The sequence below is a fragment of the Nicotiana tomentosiformis genome, chromosome 7, assembly GCF_000390325.3.
Source record: "Nicotiana tomentosiformis chromosome 7, ASM39032v3, whole genome shotgun sequence".
In the NCBI taxonomy this organism is placed as follows: Eukaryota; Viridiplantae; Streptophyta; class Magnoliopsida; order Solanales; family Solanaceae; genus Nicotiana; species Nicotiana tomentosiformis.
The window spans coordinates 12814252-12835627 of record NC_090818.1 but is presented as its reverse complement, the minus strand read 5'-3'; the positions used below and the strand labels follow the sequence as shown (position 1 = coordinate 12835627).

The window sequence follows — 21376 nt, the reverse complement described above, 5'->3', positions numbered from 1 at the left end:
AAGTAGATCGTTGTATTATCATTAAGGGGTGATTTTTAGTTTCGGATCGTTGGCATTGAATTGAGGAGACAAGAAAGCATTCAGAGGTGGATACGCACGGAGTGGAAATTTCCTGAGTATTGATTAGCTTGCTCGATGTTGGTTTCATCTTGTTGAGATAAGTAACGATTGTAAATCTAGTCCTGAGGGTATGAAACCCCGGATTTTATATCATTCTATTATTTTGAAGTGATGCACATGCTAGGTGACGGGCGTGTGGGCGTGCACTGTTGGGGATTTGTGACTTGGTCCGCCCCGTAGCAACTGTAAAGTTGCATACTTTGTTGAAACCGTTGATACTTATATGATTTAGAAAGAATTTCTGTAAATTGGGCTGAATGCCATGTTTGGGCCTTGCGTCAATGCTGTTTGGACCCTTAGGTGCTGTTTTGTATCATCCTCTCACTGTTTTCGATTGAAAATCTATACTTAGTCATGGTTATACTTGTTTAATACATAACTCAGTCTTATGACTCTATTTTGATGCATATAAATATTTTGGGCCGAATGCCCTGTTTTACTGAAATGCCCGAGTGGCTTGAAATATTTATGACTGAGTGTGGCCGAGGGCCTGATTTGTGAGGATGAGTGTGGATCGGGGCTGCCCGCCTGCAGCATACTTGTGACTGAGTGAGGCCGAGGGCCTGATTTGTGAGGATGAGTGTGGATCGGGGCTGCCTGCCTGCAGCATACTTGTGACTGAGTGAGGCCGAGGGCCTGATTTGTGAGGATGAGTGTGGATCGGGGCTGCCCGCCTGCAGCATACTTTATTATTATCGCATGTGAGTTGTCCGTGCAGATTATAGCGCTTGGGATGAAGGATCCCCTCCGGAGTCTGTACACACCCCCAGTGAGCGCAGATACCTACTAAGTGCGAGTGCCGAGTGCTGAGTGATTGTGAGGTATGCCCGAGTGGCAAGAGTGATTGTGAGGTATGCCCGAGTGGCAAGAGTGATTGTGAGGTATGCCTGAGTGGCAAGAGTGACTGTGAGGTTTGCCCGAGGGGCTGTTTATGATTTCATCATTTTTACTCACATTTGCATTGAGCCTTTGTTTGAAAAACTGTTGGAAAAATATCTTTAAAATGATTTTTACTGGAACTGGGTTTAAACGAGATATTTGATTCAAATCCTGATTTTTAAGAGCATGTGTATTTTGGTGAGATTTCCTAATATGAACGTTACATGCTTTATTGCTCGTCACTACTAATCAGTCTTTATTTATTGTTGTTACTTACTGAGTTGGTGTACTCACGTTACTCCCTGCACCTTGTGTGCAGATTCAGGTGTAGCTAGACATGGTAGCTGTTATTGAGTGTTCTGGTTACATGTTTTCTTGGAGATAGTAAGGAAGCTCTTTGGCGATCGCAGCCCCTGCTCTTCTCCCTCTTATCTTCCTCTAGTTGTATTTAGCTATTTTCCAGGCTAAGTTAGCCTTGATATTGTTAGACAGATTATAGTAGATGCTCATGACTAGTGACACCCCGATGTCGGGCTTTTCTTTTCCGCACTTCTGTTTTTATTTGATTTGAACTCTTTAAATGGAGGTTTTTACCTTGAAATTATCTTTGAAATGAAAATATCATTTTGTTTTGAAAATGAGTCGGCTTGCCTAGTTCCACGATAGGCGCCATCACGACAGGGTTAGTTTTGGGTCGTGACATGTGTAAAGGCTAAGTTCGCAACTTAAACTAGTAGTTTGTTTACGTAAATTTGGGCAGCATCTCTCCCCTGTAACTAGGCCCTCCCCCAATACCATATACCAACAACAATAACAACATGTAAGCATCATTTTCCAATCTTATCTCCATCACAATATACCACAAAACAGCCCACATACCCTAATCACATCATACATAAAACGATAACCAAAGTAGTGTCAAACAACCTAAACAGATGTAACGACGAACGACCAGCCCACTATTCCGTCATTATGTGGTGTTTCTCCACACCATTTGTACTCCAAAACTCCATTAAACAGTAAAAAAATATACAGCCCAAAGGCAACATGAAATAGCCCACAAAACAATCCACTACAAGTCAAATAACTCGAACCCACGGCTTCCGATCACCGTCCCGTGAGTTCTAACTATTAGGAAACAAATTTATCAATATTCCTTGATATTAAAACACTTAAATATAGAAAGTACACGTTTTCTTAACTATGAAGTACCTTCCAAAACTCAAACTACAAATAAAAAGAGGCGATATAGCGATACTTGCATCATAGGGATCGTTTTAATGTTAACGCTTCTTGATTCCTGCCCGGGATGATAATCTTGTTTGAAGCTCTTGAAGAGAGCTTAAGAGTAAAGTTAGGGGTGTTATTTGGGTGTGTTCTCTGGAAAAATGGAGAAAGAGACGAGATGGGATGTAAATATCCCATTTTTTAAAAAAGTCAAAAAGGTACTACTTGGCACCCTATGATTGGCCCTTCTTCCAATGCTTATAACTTTTTATCCGGGTGTCGTATGAATGAACGGTTAAGAGAGTTGGAAACTAAATTGCGAGACCTTAAATTTGGCATATAATATGTCTTAAAAAGACCTCATATAGCATATGAAATATATTTCTAAAAAAGCTCTGTTACAAGAAAAATCCTTAGTCAGTTTTTTCGCAACTTTAATCCGATTTTTCCCAAACTTCATATTTTCTATCCAAACATCATATATAGCCATATTATGACTTTAAAATTATTTAAATCATGATTAACAAGTCTCATATTTATTACGTCACCTTGGGACGCACAAGGTGTAACATTTTTACCGTTCGATCAGCTAGTTGTAGTAACATGGATGTAGGTCTTGCTCTTCCAATGCCTAACTTTTTATAGATAGATGATGGCATCAGATTTATACTTGCTCCCAAATCACACAATGCCTTGGAAAATTCATAGATACCTATGGTGCATGGAATTGTGAAGCTTCCAGGGTCGGATAACTTCTCAGCTATATGTCTTGACACAACAACACTACAGGTCTGTGTCAATGTGACCGTTGCCAAGTCTTGGAAGTCGAACTAACGAGACATAAAGTCCTTCAATATTTTTTCATAACCGGAATGTCCCTCAAGGCATCAATTAGAGGAATGTTTACCTGAATTTGCTTCAGCATTTCCATGAATTTTTTGTACTGTTGATCCTTCTGATATTTGGCCAACCTCTGCGGGAAAGGTGTTGGAGGTCGCTTCTTTTCTATGGCTTGAGTTAGATCCTGCTCAGGCACTTTTTCTAATGCCTTTTCTTGCACTTTCTCAGTCTCTTTCGTAACCTCTTTTTCCTTGTTTATTTCCTCCTAGGCTGGCTGCACTCTTACTCTTGTTAGCTCAATTGACTCATCTACCTCAATTGGCACTGAAACAAGTGTTTCAGTCGGTCGGCTCTCATGAGCGATTTCTTGCTCTAAATCAATATCTCTACCATTTCTCAAACTCACTGCCATAAGCTATTTCGGTACCTGCTCTTTTGGATTGATATATGTGTCCGCAGGTAAAGTCCCTTGGGGTGGTTATTTAGAGCCATAAATATCTGCCCTAATTGAATCTCAATGCCTTTTATCACTGATTCATGTTCTTCAACCTTCTCTTGCATTTTTCCATTGGATCCAATCAGTTGTTGCAGTATTCCCTTAATTTCAGATAGCCCATCATCTTGTCTCACTATTTGTTGTTGAGGTTGTTGATAAGTTAGCTGTTGATTTTGCTGGTTATATCCTTGTTGTCTTTGGTAAGGTACTACTTGACCCTGTGGTCACATAGCTCCAGAATTGTTGGTGTTATTGCACTGTTGTTGTGCTGGTCTATACTGCTGATTTTGCTACCCCCAATTCTGACCACCTTGCCTCTGGCCTCCATAGTTTCCCACATAGTTCATGTTCTCTTGATAGTTCTGGTTGTCACATACACTACTCCACGAACACACGTATGGTTGGTAAATACATGGTGTACATAATCCCACATTAGTCGTGTCAACTATGTGTACCTGCTTCTGGCCTGATTCATCAATCTTCTTGGTGAGGATACTCATTTGCGTCATCAAAGTGGCCATATTCTCGGCTATGGAATTGTTCGGGTCCAATGCTACTGAGTGAACTATAGGGGTGATTGTGGAGTCTCTTGTCATCCATTCCGAGTTTTGAGCCATTTTATCTAGAAGGACCTTACACTCTTTAAATGACTTGCTTAAAAATGCTCCACCTGCTGAAGCATCAACATTGGCCTTCAAGTTGTCCGCCAATCCCATGTAAAACCGTTGTCCCAACATCTGATCTGGAATGCCATGATGTGAACACTTAACCAACATACCTTTGAATCTCTCCCACGTTTCTTGTAATGTTTCAGTTGGTTTCTACTTGAAGCTCAATATCTCATTAACCTGCTTGGCGGTCTTATTGGGTGGGTAAAACTTATTCAAAAACTGCTTGACTAATTCCTCCCAAGTAGTGATGGAATTTATGGGGAGCGAATTAAGCCAAGTCTGGGCTTCTCCTGTCACTGAGAATGGAAACAACAACAGTCTTATTGCTTCCGGTGTCACATTCGGTTGCCTTTGCGTGTCACAAATTGACAGAAAATTTTTCAGATGTTGTTGTCTTTAATGTAAGACCCGGAGAACAGTCCCTTCTTTTTGCAACAAATGTAGCATGTTGTTTGTGATTTGAAATGACTCTGCTTGTATCTGAGGGACTGCAATTGCAGTTGCCAAATTTTCAGCGGTGGGTTGTGCCCAATCATACAAAGCTGCTTCTGGCACAAGAGGTGTCACACCCTGATTGTTCCGGTCATGCACATTATTTCGATTGTTTTGATTATCCAAAGTGTCACTCATGTCCGGCTCAATTTGTTCTCTTGGGTGATGTTGTTGTTTGTCCTTCTTATTTGCACGATTTAATGCCTTGAAAGTTTTCTCAGGATCCGGTAATGCTTCAAACAATTCACCAGTTCTTGAAGAGTTTCTAGGCATACACCTATAACACACAAGACCACAAACGTTAGAATTTCAATGTAATGAATAAAAATGGAGAAAATTGACTAAACTAAGAATCCTAACAATTCTTATAGCTATAATTAGTAACACTGTTGCTTTCCCCGGCAACGGCGCCAAAATTTGACCACGTCCAACCATGCCTCCTAAGAGGTCTAGCGGTCGTTACAAATATAATCCGGTTTACAAATCCGGAGTCGAATCCCACAGAAAAATAACGTGCTAATTACAACTAATAGTTTTACACTAATTCAAGTAATCAACCTTCAGAAATATTATATAACAATTTGAGAGTTTACTAACTAAGATCAAAGTAAATAAAAATGCAGTAATTTATAACTGACAAAGCAAATATCGTAGACAAGATTTGGAAGAGTCTAAGGTTATGATTTTCCCTATTGTCGGAATCTTCCCCGCTATGTTTCCTATAAATTCGCCTAAATATTTTCTACCGATCGTGAGTACTTTAAGTGTCATAGCTCTCTCTTGAGTGACTACTATAATTTACTAGACGTATTCTCTCCAACTACGCTAGCTGGCACTAATTTATCGCTCACGACGATCGCACCAAGGCTTCGTTATCTCTAATCCGGCCTCTAAACCCTCCGTATCGATTTCTCAACTATGTTAGGCATGGTGTTGTTCAACAACTACTTAAATGTGCACTCTCTCTCGAGCAATATACACACTAAATAGGCATAGTTAATTGAGAGCTCTTCAATTAACAACAATGAAAATATAGTTGAACAAGTAGAGAAAAATCAAAGGCAAATCTATATTAAACGCAGTAGAGAAATAGGTTCCATCAAACCTTAGATTAAAGAGTTTAGCTACTCATAAATACAACAACAATCAACATAATGTTTAAAAACATGAAACTACAAAGTAAAGAGATAAAGGAAGGAAAAACTCGTTCGATTCTTGCTCCACAGTGCTTGGCAGCCTTTTTCTTCTCCAAAATCATGTCCAACCCTAGAATAACTCGTTTGGGGAGTATTTACGTCAATCCCCCGGTCCAAATTCGGGTTTGGGTCTTTTAACCCGCGACTTTTAATTACCGTGCTATAGACCTCGCAAAGCCTGGTCTGTAGTACAGTTGACCTAGCTATAGACGCGCGATCGACCGGGCTATAGACCTCGCGAAGCCTGGTCTATAGCACGGTCAACCTGGCTATAGACCTCGCAAAGCCTGGTCTGTAGTACAGTTGACCTAGCTATAGACGCGCGATCGACCGGGCTATAGACCTCGCGAAGCCTGGTCTATAGCACGGTCAACCTGGCTATAGACCTCGCAAAGCCTGGTCTGTGGCACGGTTTGGATACTTAATGCTTTTGGCTCTTTTCTTGCGTTTTTTGTCCACGTTTTGTGCAACTTTCATTTGATGATTCATTCCGATGTTCCTACACATAAAACAACACAGTTTAGCGCAATTGTCGTACAATAACTCACTAAACTAACAAAATATAGGGCGAGTAATGTGCTAAAAGTATAGCATTTTGGCCTAACATCAAGGTTCAATAACAACAAAGACCCTTCGAAGAAAAATCTCAGTTTGCAAAAGAAACTAACAAAAGAATAATATAACATCATTTACAACGTTGTTTATGAGATAAAATCGAGCACATAATTGTGTTAGAAATAATGTAGCTTGAATTTGAGCTCCAGAGACCAATCAAAGTGTCAGGATGGTCAAAATATCATGACCGGAAATGCACTCTCTTGCGACTTGATGATCACTACAGGCACCTACAATTTGTCCACAATCTCCAATCTTTCTTCAGCATGAGATGAGATTATTCCGAATTACGTTTGCCCTGAAAATTGGGATTTAGTGACATCTCAATCTCTTCAAGAGATCGGCCTTTAGTCTCAACTATAAAATAGTAAGCAAATGCTGCTGCCATCAAAGAAAAAGCACCGAAGCTTCCATAAACTGGAGCAACACCAAATTTCTCAACGAGTTCCAGAAAAAACAAACCTACCAAGAAGTTGCAGACCTGTTCAATCACCATCAACAAGTCCAAATCAGTATAAACATCTTTCACCGAGGGACAATTGCTGCTGAGATAAGAGGCTACACAGAAGGAAAGCGACAAATTGTGAATGGCCATAGAAAGCTCAAAACAAAAAAAAAGGGTATCTGGGAAATGCCCTTCTTAGTGTTCAACTCCCATTGGCAGGAGCAGATGCGGGAAAAAGGTAAAAATTTCCACTGCGAGAAAGTTCATGCAATCAACTTAATAGGTTGCAGCTAATCGGTTTGAAGCGCAGAAACGACACACATGATCTCGCTACATACCCAATGAACGGAGAAACTAAAGCCCATTATCTTCCCTCGCATCCTGCTGCTGCTAAGCTCTGGTATTATAAGACCAGTTACTGGCCCAGCTCCAACAGCAAAGGTGAATATATACCTATACCAGAGTGAAATGGTAAAGAGAGAGAGAGAGAGAGCACAGGGAAATTCAAGTAGAATTTTCAGAGCATATTTTGTATGGACGCATACAAGATTGCTTCTTTTTTTTATTATTTTAATTTTTATGAAAAGGTAAAGATGGATGCATACAAGATTGTTCCGAGTATTGATAAGTTGTTGCTTATTTCACCTTCCAATGGAAAGCTGATAGCACAGACAATAAGAAACATTGATAAAGCCTGCAAAAGACAGATCCAATGGAAGTGAGTTGACTATTTGGAAAATGACCTCCAAGCATTTTATATTTATTTTCCTTTTCTCTGTTATTGTGCCAGAAGGGAGGGGGTTTGGGGTTGGGGGGAGGGGATTAGGAACCAGAATCATGCCACGGGGGACTTATCTTTCAGTCACCTAGCTACTTCCCCCACGCATAGCAAGGTTTTGAAGTCTATAATCCTTAAAAGACAAGACGTCTGAGCATACCGAGCGGCTCAAAACATGAGGACAAGTAAGATAAATTCCAAGTCCCTTAAATATTATTCTTAAAAACACTTGATGGATATAGGTTTAAGACATAACAATAGCAATGAACATTTATGTTATTCACCCCATTCCTTCTTCACCCAAAAGAAAACTTTTACGTAAGGAGAGAAATATTTTTTCCTCACCATTCCAGCGTAGCTTCCTACTAGAAGCCTCTGCCTCCCCTGCTTATCCATCAAGTATAAGGCACATAGTGCACCTGCAAGAAGCACACAGTGATAACTAAACATTATCTTGGAACCAAGTGAAATTTAGCAGGTGATGCAAAGTGCGTCTCAAGTCCTTTAGACCCATTAAATACCTGCAAAGTTGGTTAGTCCTACATATAAGCTTGCTAAAGCATTGCTTGAGATTCCAACATCTTTGAAAGTCAAGGATGAGAAGTAGAGAACTCCATTTATACCAGCGAACTGTTGAAGAACAAACAAGGCACCTCCAATGGTAGCAACTGCAAAAAAAAAAGAATAAAGTTGAAGCCTAATTTGGAGGATTGACATTTGTGTGAAGCGCATGCTCCCACAACATGCATACTATCAGCAGATTATGGCACATATTACACCAAGACGTGTGAGTATCCAGCATGCCATTAAATCTTAAGACAACAGATCAAGATATTAACTAATAGGCCTTCCACCAAACAAGTAAAAGAGTAACAATTTTTTTTTAACATTTAGTCCTTGGAAAAAAAATCAAAGGAGGAGATTATAACTTCCATTGAGTTGGGAAGATGATAGTCCACTTAAATGCCAAAAGTCATCTTTAACAATGTTCAACTTCAAAAGTGGAGGCAGCTGTTAAATTTTGCCGACCAACTCATACAAAGAGAAATCCCGCAAAGCTCCACATATATACTAGCAGAAAATCATAATTCTGTCCTGGTACAATGCAGCTTTACTTTTCAAGCATATTCTCATGATATTCCCATCAAACCACCGCAGTTGTAAGAAGCTAAGAGACAATCATCAAAGTCAATCTTAAACATTTTAATCAAACAAAGAGAGAAAATGGTTGCAATGTAAGGAGATTTTAAGCACCGGAATGGATCAAATTAGCATAGTGATGTTAATTTATATACGAAACCTAAGCAACCACCTTAAACCTAATAATGGATCATGCATTAACAAAAAAACCACCTTCATACAACCTCTAGAGTGTGGTTCCTCTAGGAGTTCCAGCCAACTGCTGTCCAAGTCACTGCCATCATTTTTTATGACGGATCCAAACTCTTCGATAGCTTTATCTACTTCTGATGAACCCCATATGTTTCTGATGACTTCTTTTGCCTCATCGAGTCTCCCAGCCTGCATATATCTCCCATGGCAAGATTAGTGGCAGTCACAGCAACAGGAGTTAATGCAAACATGCAACGAATAAAAATTGCTACCTTACATAGCCAGCGGGGGCTCTCAACAGAAAATTGCATACCAAGAGCAAGAATAAATCCTGGAACACTTGCAATATAGAGCATTGTCCTCCACCTGCCAATGGTTGCATTAAAGTATCAACAGTCAAAGCTTGTTGCATCATATCTTGCCTACTTCTGGTAAGCAACGATTAAAAACAAGAAACTAAGGGTTGCTTGGTTCGCGGTCTAGTTATGCAAGGACTATAAGGTAAGAATTGTTATGTAGGTAAATAACAATGTATTGATTGTTAAAAGGAGACTACTAATAATACACGGACTTTCTGGGGATTGCCTACTTTTAAGTGCAGTTTTGTCTTTAGATTCTCTAAACGACATATTGCTAAATTGATAATACATGTATTCGTACTCCACATTCTATCCCTTATAGTAACATAGATTCGAGCATAAGTTATGCTAATATTAGTAACTTATGTAGAGTTTCATACCGGGAACCAAACGTTGAATTAGTTATGCGGAGATTGTGTTACCTTTACATGGTTTTTATATTGGAAATCAAATGCTCCATAAGTTATGCAGAGCTTTATACCAGGATTAATTTTTCTTATCTCAAACCAAATGACCCATAAAAGCATCAGAACATAAAATGAAAGAGGGGAGGAGTATCAACTAATTCATTGCCAGACAACAGAACAGGTTCTTATTGTCCCCGCATAACATAAGCTAGGATGATTAGAAGTTGGAATCTAAAGTAATAAATTAAACTTCAAAAGCAGAAAGGCAAAGAACGGCCCTCAAGGATTACAATTATTTTATAAAGTCTTAAATTCAACATTAAAGCTGGATCTAGATTCTGGTAAAGATACGGATTACCATCACACTTGAAATTTAGGAGTTCTTGCAACATGGCAACATAATCAATTTAAATCGTTTCAACAAAGCGTTTCAACAAAGTTTGGTACACTGACTGCGGTGGAAGGTAGTGGAATAGAAAAAGATAACTACAAGTACTCACCAGTGCGGATCATTTTCTGAGGGAATTGCCTGACAAAGTGATGCAATGATACCAACACATGTACCAATTTGACATAATGACCCCAGGGAGCCCCTATATTTCGTTGGAGCGACCTACAATACAAGCATTTAAGATTATAAGAGAAATAAAATCTCTCTTCAAAGTATCTCTGCATCCCTACAGATATCTGATTGATCGAATAGATATGTATTGTCAAGCAAAAGAATATCCCAAAACCAAAGGATCATTCTCAAGAAGCCTTTCCCTCCTTAGTAAAAGATAGCTCATCACTCTCAAAAAACAAGAACGGAAAAAACATCACTCACCAAAAAAATTCAAGGGCAGTCAGCACAAAACTTGCAAACCAAAATTATCATCTCTCGGCTGCAGCTGTCTTTCAAGATCTTTTAGCGTGTCTTATGAGGATGTCTAAAGTTCAATATGTTCCTTCTAGAAATTTTCCTGTTTTCTTCTTCTTTTTCCCCAAAAGGCTAAATTATGAATCATAGATAAATAAATCTCATCCTTGGATCAACACAAACACAAGTTTTCCAATCTGGGAGGATAAAAGTAGCCAAACCACACGACTAAGTAGTTTATTCAGATTTTCCCCCTAGTATCTTTTTCAATCAGACTTACCTCTCCATGCACCCCAGAAATGAACAGCACAAACAAAAGTTAGGATGGATTCTAAAGCATGACTTTTTTGTAAAACTTTCAGAATGCGGACTTAGATAAGGAAATTATAAGTTAAGAGGCATACCTCAGAAATATAAATTGGAACTAATACTGTATTAACACCAATACCAAGGCCAACAAGGAATCTTCCCAAGAGCATTTCTTCAATGGAATGAGCTTGTGCACTGTCAATTGAAGGACATCACACATCAAAATTGGAAATTACTGAAGCACAAGCAAATTATTCTTCTCCTCTTTCCAGTTGTTAGGCATAGACAAGAAGCCAGAAGATTTAACAAGTGAATGAGAATATAATCCAATTTGCAACTGTCCCACCATCTTAAGTAATGAAAAATCTTTATGAGAAAGGTGGATGGGGGGCTCATTATCCACCAAATTTCCAACCGAGTGCCACTGGCCCTTGAGGATTTCTCAGTTATAAAATAAAGTACGAAAAATCTTACTACCTAACAGTTCCATTTCACACGAGATCAGTTTATCTCGAAACTATGCTGACGTTCATAAAAAGGGATCCATTTTGTCTATATTTTCTAATATGTTTCCACTCAATTGCTAGAGAAAATGTGACATCGGAGTACTACTTTTATTTAAGAGGATAAATTCTTGAAAAGCATAACTTTATCTCAATTTTTGAGATAAGCTTTTATAAAAGATAAGTTACTTTATCTCAATTCTAAGACCAGCGTCTATTAAATTACAATGAACTTTCTACTCTTACCTCAATCAAGAAGAGAAAATATAGATTGAGAATAAGAGCGTAAACCTTCTTATGATCTTAAATCTGAAATGTTTTGCTTATGTACTTCCTAAACTATTTATACATGTAAATATTTATTCTCAAATGGCATATGAATCAACGTCCAAAATTAGCCTAAATTATAGGAACAATTTCATACATAGAACTGCATAATTCTCTTGGGGTAAGAGGAGAAAAAATAAAGATAGCAAATATAGCCAAGCAGCAAATACCAATATGCATGATCATAAATGGATTACCTTACAATTGCCCCAAGAATAAGAGGTACTGTGTCAATTTGAAATGTGCGTCGATAACCAAGTTTATCAACAAGGGAACCAGAGGCTATGCTTCCTATGAATGCCCCACCAATAAATATGCTCACCACAAGTCCTTCAAGAAATGAATTCCCCTCAAACCCAAGCTCTTTTGCAATCGACAAAATAGGACCATTCATTACTCTGCATAATATAGCACAGAATAGGCACTATAAGCAAACGAGTACGAATCATACTGTTGCGGAAGCCAAATGTATATAGTGTGAACGAGTCACAACTACTATACCAAAAATTATGACAACCACTAAATAATAAATAAGACAATGAGACAACAATAAAAGAACACCAGAATTTACGAGGTTCGGCCAATTTTGCCTACTTCCTCGGACACAATCAATATTTTATTCCACTCCAAAATTATAAGTGAAATAATACTAAAGAGAGAAGATACAAATGCCTTAAGAAGATAAAAAGGCAAATGAGAGGTGTGATTAAATCCTAAACATTAGGCCTCCTTTTATAGGGTGAAATTCCCATTCAAAATTGTCATCCACCGATGTGGGACTTATGACAATTTCAACAAATCTCCACCTTGGCAAAATTTCACATCTTCAATTTTCTCTCAATAACAAATTTTGGTTGTGTCTTCAGCTTCAATCTTTAGTGTTCAACAATGTTGATCAAATCCAAACAATGTTGAAATTTGACCGCAGTCACCACTTTTGTCAGCATATCAGCAGGGTTCTCCGTAGTATGAATTTTCTTCACCGTGACTCCACCTTCTTCTATGATTTCTCGTACGAAATGATACCGAACATCAATGTGCTTCGTCCTTGCATGATAAACTTGGTTCTTCGCTAATTGAATAGCACTTTGACTATCACAAAAAATTATAATATTTTTTTGTTCAATACCAAGCTCTTTTAGCAACCCCTGAAGCCAAATTGCCTCCTTCTCTGCCTCTGTTGTAGACAAAGCAACTGTTGACTGCAAAGTAGACTTCCAACTAACTGGTGCCTTTGCAAAAGTAAACACATAACCAGTAGTTGACCTTCGTTTGTCCAGATCACCCGCAAAATCTGAGTCACAATATCCAACTACAGACCGATTGCCTTCCTGCTCAAAAACTAACCCAACATCTACAGTACTATGAATATACCGTAGAATCCATTTCACAGCTTGCCAATGCTCCTTTCCTGGATTATGCATATATCTGCTAATAACTCCAACGGCTTGTGAAATGTCAGGTCTCGTACAAACCATTGCATACATCAAGCTACCAACAACATTTGCGTATGGTACCCTTGACATATACTCCTGTTCAGTTTCATCCTTTGGCGACATAGTAGTACTTAGCTTAAAATGGGGAGCAAGTGGCGTACTAATTGGCTTAGTCTTCTTATCCATGCCAAAAAGCTGTAGTACTCTCTTCAAATATTCTTTCTGAGATAAACAGAGTTTCTTTGAATGTCTATCTCTTATTATCTCCATGCCAAGAATTTTCTTTGCCTCACCCAGATCCTTCATCTCGAACTCCTCCTTCAGTTGAATCTTCAACTTATCAATTTCTTTCGAATTCTTGGAAGTTATCAACATATCATCAACATATAGGAGAAGATATACAAAGGAACCATCATTAAGTTTGCGCAAATACACACAATGATCGTATTTGCTTCTCTTGTACCCTTGCCGCAACATAAACTTGTCAAATCGCTTGTACCATTGTCTAGAAGATTGTTTCAATCCGTACAACGATTTTTCAAGTTTGCATACTATATTTTCTTTTCCAGCAACTTTGAATCCTTCTGGCTGAGTCATGTAGATTTCCTCCTCCAAGTTTCCATGTAAAAACGCAGTTTTTACATCCATCTGAACTAGTTCCAAATCCAACTGTGCTACCAAAGCCAACATAATTCTAATGGAGGAATGTTTTACAACTGGAGAAAATACTTCATTGTAATCAATTCCCTCCTTTTGAGCATATCCTTTGGCCACCAATCTTGCTTTGTAGCGAACATCTTCTTGGTTAGGAAATCCTTCTTTCTTTGCAAATACCCATTTGCACCCAATTGCTTTCTTTCCCTTCGGGAGATTGGCCAATTTCCATGTATGATTCTGATGAAGGGACTGCATTTCTTCATTCATGGCAATCCTCCACTTATCTTCTTCTGAACTTTGGATTGCGTCTTTATAAGTGGTAGGAACACCATCAGCTAACAATTGAGGTTGCACAAGCAACCGTCTCTATGAGACGAACAGGTTTCGTTATTGTCCTTTTTGGCCTGTTGGTTGCTATTGATTCAAGTTGTTGTCGAGGTTCCTGAGTTGGAATCTCCCTCTCTACTGGCTCTTCTTCCAGAGGGTAATCTTTATTTGTTTCCTCCTCTGCTTCTTGCGTAGGAAAAATAAATTTTCCCTCAAACTCCACCTGCTTTGATGCACCACCAGTTTGTTTGACATCTTCAACTGTCACCTTATCTGTTATGGCAGATTCATCAAAGGTAACATCTCTGCTGAATATAATATTCCTTGTCTCTGGACAACATAAGCGGTATCCTTTGACTCTAGAAGTAATCCCTATAAATATAGCCTTCTTTGCTCTCGGATCCAATTTTGACTCTTTCACATGATAGTATGCAATTGAGCCAAACACGTGCAAAGAGTCATAATCTACAGCAGGTTTTCCATACCATTTTTCAAATGGTGTCTTGCCATCAATAGCAGCAGATGGTAGACGATTAATGAGGTGGCATGCATATGTAATTGCCTCAGCCCAAAATTCTTTGCCCAAGCCAGCATTGGACAACATACACCGTACCTTCTCCAGTAAAGTCCGGTTCATACGTTCTGCCACTCCATTCTGTTGTGGTGTATGTCTGACAGTGAAGTGTCGGACGATGCCATCATTTTCACAGACCTTATTGAAATGATCATTTTTGTATTCACCTCCATTGTCTGTGCGAATACACTCTGATCCTCCTGCCTGTTTGATTCTCCACCATCGTCTTCCATTTGAGAAAAATTCCCAACACTTCATCTTTCCTCTTCATTGTATACACCCACACTCTTCGGGAAAAATCATCAACAAAGGTTACAAAATAGTGTTTCCCACCCAATGAAGGTGTTTTGGAAGAACCCCAAACATCAGAGTGTACATAATCCAAAATGCCTTTAGTATTATGGATCGATGTACCAAATTTAACCCTTGTCTGTTTCCCTTTGACACAATGCTCGCAAAACTCCAAGTTGCAAGTCTTTACACCTTTTAACAATCCTTGATCAGATAGAGCTTTCAAGGATTTCCCTCCAGCATGTCCCAAGCGCATGTGCCATAGCCTGGTTGCTTCTGCCTCTTTGTCATCACTGGATGTCACTGTTGCTGTCCCAATAAATGTACTACCACGATAGCGGTACATGTTATTGTTCTTCCGATTGGCCTTCATTACCACTAGTGCACCGGAGCATATTCTCATCACTCCATTTTCTGCAATGATTTTGAACCCTTTTGATTCTAGGGCTCCCACAGAGATGAGATTCTTCTTCAAACCCGGTACATATCGAACATCTGTTAATGTTCTGATCATTCCATCATGGCTCCTTAATCTTATTGAACCAATGCCATATGAGGTAAGAGGGCTGTTATCCGCTGTGTGGATGACTCCATATTCTCCTTCTTGAAAATTCACGAACCAGTCCTTGTTGGGACACATATGATAGCTACAAGCCGAGTCCATCAACCATATGTCTGATGATGTTGATAACTCTGTTGTAACTAATGAGAAGTCTGAATCATCACAATCAGCTACATTTGAATCCATAATGGCCTTTCCATTGTTATTTCTGGCCTTATTCTTCAACTTCGGACAGTCTTTCTTCCAGTGCCCCTTTTCTCGACAAAAGGCACATTCATCTTTGCTGGGTCTAGATCTCGACTTGGATCTTCCCTTTTTAGCCCTCGTTTGATTTTGAGGACGACCCCTTAAAATTAGTGTTTCTCCTTCTCCGCCCTTCTGTTTTTCTCCCTTTCTTTGTTCATAGCTGTACAGAGCCGAACAAACTTCTCTGAGAGAAATTTCGTCATTTCCATGGAGTAGAGTAGTTTCAAGGTGCTCGTACTCATTAGGAAGTGACCCCAACAACATCAAGGCCAAGTCACCATCATCAAAAGTTGCATCCATATTTTGCAAATCTGTGACCAACTTATTGAAACTGGTGATATGTTCATTCATTGTGGTACCAGGAACATAGGTGAAGCGAAACAGTCTCTTCTTCATGTACAATTTATTTTGACTGTTTTTCTTCAAAAATTTATCCTCCAGTGCTTTCCATAATTTACTTGCAGAAGTTTCCTTTGTGTATAGATATTTCTGCTCTCTAGCAAGGTAGGATCGAATGGTACCGCAAGCAACACGATTGATAATTTTTCAATCTTCTTCTCCAATAACATCTGGCTTCTTTTCTTCAATGGCAAGATCTAGCCCTTGTTGAAAAAGAACATCTAGAACCTCGCCTTGCCACATCCCAAAATGTCCTGACCCGTCAAAAATTTCTACCGCAAATTTCGCATTTGACACAATTCTTGTCATAAGCGAAGATGCCAACGATGACGTATTATTGACACTTGATGTAGATTCTTCTTGTTTACTGTCTCCCATTTTGACACAAATATTATTTAGTAGCTGACGACACAAATCAAGATTATTTCCTTTCTGGTGTGGAAGATCAGACTAAGCTGCAACCACAGAGCATACTCAGATAGAACCTTGACTCAGTTACCAAGATAGATCTTTTCTGATGTGGAAGATCAGACTATGCTGCAACCACAGAGCATACTTAGACAGTACCTTGGCTCTGATACCAATTGTTGTGGAAGCCAAATGTATATAGTGTGAATGAGTCACAACTACTATACCAAAAATTATGACAACCACTAAATAATAAACAAGACAATGAGACAACAATAAAAGAACACCAGAATTTACGAGGTTCGGCCAATTTTGCCTACTTCCTCGGACACAATCAATATTTTATTCCACTCCAAAATTACAAGTGAAATAATACTAAAGAGAGAAGATACAAATGCCTTAAGAAGATAAAAAGGCAAATGAGAGGTGTGATTAAATCCTAAACATTAGGCCTCCTTTTATAGGGTGAAATTCCCATTCAAAATTGTCATCCACCGATGTAGGACTTTTGACAATTTCAACACATACAGCTTACATTTTTTAGATTCTAATTCACTATAAGTTATGTATGAAGTCCGCAGGCGCCAAAAATAAACAGTTGTTCTTCTTATGGTCAGAGCTAAACAGTATTTGTTTTTCCAGCTCTGATGAGTGTATGTATATAGATGCAATATAAAGTTTCATGAACTTACTTCAGAAGACATTAGTCATAAATATTCCAGCTCAGGCAAGATTTTCTAGTGTAAAGTGTTCTTTCTCATAATAACCATGTGATATTTGTAAATTTCTAGAGACAAGCAAACAAGATTAAGAAGAAAAAATAACAAGTAACATAATTACCCAATGTGATAACCAAATAGGAAATTGGACATAGAAGCAGTCAAAACATGTGGAAAGGCAGGTAACCATCCCAAATCCATTTCATCATTAGCAGCAGCAGAAATAACCTTTTCTTGTAACAACTCATTTTCATCATCTGAAAATAAAAACTTAAATTCAATTTTGAAAAAAAAAAAGACAAATAAATGAGAGAAGAGTGAGCAAAACCTCTATTTTCAGAATTTATTATATCTGGGGGTTGCTGTTTGTTAGCAGCAGTGATTTTTAGCTCTCTGGAAAATGAAAAAGAAGTAGAATGGGGACAAGGATACTGTGTATTAATTTTAGGAGAGTTGTAAAAGTAAGGTTTTGGATCGAAACGGGGTGTGTAGAAGCATTGAAAAGGGTGAACTGCTAATGCCCGCTGCATTGGATTGAAGTTTCTTGTTGTTTGCATTTTTGACAAAACGAGAAAGTATAATTGATCAATCAATCTGAAAAGATCTCTCGGGTCAGGTGGCACTAGCGGGTTTGGACCTGCGCTGGGACACGGATCTCCCGAACCCGATAAGGATCCGGGAAACCTGAAATTAGCCAATTCCACTTATAGCCTGATTGACCAATTTTTTTTTTCTTTCGCCAAAAGTGATATTTTTTCAAATTTAAGTTGTTTGGCAAAACTTTTAAAAGGAAAAAAATATAATTGAATAAAAACAAAAGTAATTTTTGAAAAGCCGAAAAAAATAGTTTCGTTTTTTTGAAAAGCGCTTTTGAGAAAATATACTTAAAAAACACTTCTTAAAAGCTTGACCAAAATATAATTGGTGGTTAAAAAGTATTTTTTCAAATTGATTAGCCAAGCACAAATTGATTCTCACCAAAAGTACTTTCTTAAAAAGCACTTTTCAAAATAAGCTGATTTTAAAAGCGTGGCCAAATAGACTATTACCCTGCATAGGGCAAGTGCACAAATAGTCTATTTTGAAAACTCTAGCTAAAACATGGCCTAGATTTATAATTTTTTTGTAAGTTTAGTCACTTTAAGAACGAATTCAAACATAAAAGAAATAAAGTTTAATTATTATTATTGAACAACATATTAATTAGGTACCACCTATAAAATTTACCAACAATTTCAATACAGGAAAAAACAGTGCACATTTTTCATATGATTAAGAGATTTCTCTTATAGCATATTTGGCCAAACTTTTTCAAAGCCAAAAGTACTCAAAAAAAAAAATAATACTTTTTTTTCAAGTTGAAGTATTTGGCCAAGCTTTTAGAAGAAGAAAAAAAGTGCTTTTGAGTAGAAGCGGAAGCAGTTTTGGAGAATTAGAAAAAAGTAGCTTCTCTCTAAAAGCATTTTTTAAGAAAAATACACTTAGAATCAATTTTTAAAAGTTTGGCCAAACACTAATTGATGCTCAGAAGTACTTTTCAAATTAATTAACCAAACACAATGTGCTTCTCACCAAAGTACTTTTGAGAAAAAAATACTTATCAAAATAAGCCAATTTTTGCAGCTTGGCCAAACAGGTTATTAGTCTATTTGGCCAAGCTTCTCCCAAATTCAAATGTACTCTTTCTTTTTTCTTCCTAAAAAGTACCTTTTTCCTTAATTTAAGGTGTTTGGCCAAGCTTTTGGGGAAAAACAAAGTGCTCTTGGGTAGAAGTAGAAGCAAATTTAACTTTTCTTCCTACAAAAAATGTCCTTAGCAAAATATTATATATACCAAAAGAACATTGCTTAGTTTAAACTATTAAATAATATATAATGACTTTTGGGATGAACTTTCATATTTGTTAAATTATTTTTTAATGTATTTAAATCATCTTGAAAGAATAAAATAATTTTCAATTTTATTTTTATGTTTTGCTTAAATAAAATAAAAAACTTAGTTATTGTCTTTAATTAAAAATGAAGTTATCCGGGACAGAGTGAGAGTAGCTTCCGTGGAGGACAAGATGCGGGAGTCGAGGCTAAGATGGTTCGAACATGTTAAGAGAAGAAGCATTGATGCTCATGTTAGGAGGTGTGAGAGGTTGGCCATGACGACTTTGAGAAGAGGTCGAGGTAGGCCTAAGAAGTACTGGGGAGAGGTGACTAGACAGGACATTGCGCTGCTTCAGCTCACTGAGAACATGCCCCTTGATAGGAGAGTGTGGCGATCGAGGATTAGGGTAGAAGGTTAGTGGGTAGTTTTTTAGTTGCTCACCGATAGTCTTAGTAGCACGCATGTCCCTTCATATTCTTAGATTTTTATTACGTTATGTGGTTTTGTTCGCCTCAAGTATTGTATTTTCTGTTGCTATTATTTGGTATTACTTATCCATTATCTCTCTCTTTTTCTTCTCTCTTTCTTCTCTCTTCCTTTCTTGCTTTTCTTCTTCTTCTCACCCTTTCCGAGTCGAGAGTCTATTGGAAACAGTCTCTCTACCTGCATTAGATAAGGGTAAGGTCTGCGTACATACTACCCTCTCCAGACCCCACCCGTTGGGAACATACTGAGTTTGTTGTTGTTTATTGTCTTTAATAATGAATATTTGGAATTATTTATCTACTTATATAACACTAACTATTAAGTAAATCTCTCCATGTCCTTATTCGTAATTTGACACGTAAAAACACTTTTTGAAAATATTGGCCAAACACAAATTATTGTTCAAAAGTATTTTTTAAATTAATTAGCCAAAGACAAACTATTTTTTTTTAAAATAAATAAAAATAAAATAGCCCTTTTAAAAAAATATTTGTCAAAATAAGCTGATTTTTCTAGTTTGGCCAAACAGACTGGTGAAAATATTTCCAAATACTTTTCAAATCATTTTTAAAAATTTTTATTTTATATTTCAAGTTGAAGTTGAAATAATAGACAAATTATAAAACTAAGTTGAAGTTGGGGAGGGAATCAAAGCTATCTTATTATTTTGATGTCGTTGTTGTTTTTCTCTCCAGCATTTCCAACAAAGAAACTTTACTACTGTTGGTTTTTTCGAACTTGTTTTGTTTTTTTAAGTGAGACGAGACTCTATCGAAAACAGTTTGTCTGTCTCATACAAGGTAAGAATAAGGTTCGCTTACACACTATCTTCCTTATAACCCTCGTGTGAGAATACATTGATAATATTATTGTTGTTGTAATATTAATTTACAAAAAATATTTTATTTTTTACAAAATAGCATCTAAGTAGAACAAAATCAAACAGTGGATGCTGTAATGGTTTCCTAGAAAATTAGAAGAAGATGTCGGCACCTCAAGAATTCGGCCTAACTCCACCGTAAATCCAGGGGCCAGAAATCTTTCCTGTTTTCTAAGAAGGAAAAAAAAGAACAGTGTTACTATTATACAGGGTAATGTGCGCGGTCCTACCCAAAGTGTTTTTTTTTTTTTTTTGTTGAGTTTTTTCTTATCTATGGGTCAAAAATGGGAAACGAAAAATGAAAAAAGAAAGTTAAACTTATAGTACAGTACCCTCTGTTTTTATTCATGTGAAAATGTGATAATCCAAAAGGTCATCTTTAAATTTAATAATTATTTCTGTGTTCTGAGACCTCAAAGAGCACAATTCAGCTTTTCTCGACTTGCATGCAACAGAAATTTATTGAAGAATTATATTGTTGAAGAGGGTTGCACGCCACAACGAAAATTTATTGAAGAATTACATTGTTGGAGCAGGTTGTATGCCACAATGGAAATTTATTGAAGAATTATATTATTGGAGCGGGTTGCACGCCGCAACGGAAATTGATTGAAATAATAGCTGGTTATGACTGTCGAGTTGGCTTCAACTATTGAAATGA

The 21376-nt window shown here is 37.6% G+C and overlaps 1 protein-coding gene and 1 non-coding gene across 2 annotated transcripts; one reads left to right on the top strand and one right to left on the bottom strand.

Annotated features, from left to right (window-relative positions):
- The first annotated feature begins 4309 nt into the window (after window positions 1-4309).
- LOC117281008 (small nucleolar RNA R71) lies at window positions 4310-4416 on the top strand. Its single transcript, XR_004511595.1, has one exon. It is a non-coding gene; the product is annotated as a small nucleolar RNA R71 (small nucleolar RNA).
- A 2137-nt stretch (window positions 4417-6553) lies between these two features.
- On the bottom strand, window positions 6554-18117 carry LOC104114206 (probable plastidic glucose transporter 1). The gene is made up of 12 exons (XM_070181326.1): window positions 17803-18117; window positions 17596-17731; window positions 12053-12253; window positions 11121-11220; window positions 10358-10470; window positions 9364-9457; window positions 9124-9280; window positions 8281-8427; window positions 8105-8178; window positions 7587-7675; window positions 7320-7434; window positions 6554-7017 (listed from the first exon to the last, which is right to left on the bottom strand). Exons 1-12 carry the CDS (start codon window positions 18029-18031, stop codon window positions 6814-6816), a joined length of 1659 nt encoding a protein of 552 aa, XP_070037427.1. The 5' UTR covers window positions 18032-18117; the 3' UTR covers window positions 6554-6813.
- Window positions 18118-21376: the final 3259 nt, after the last annotated feature.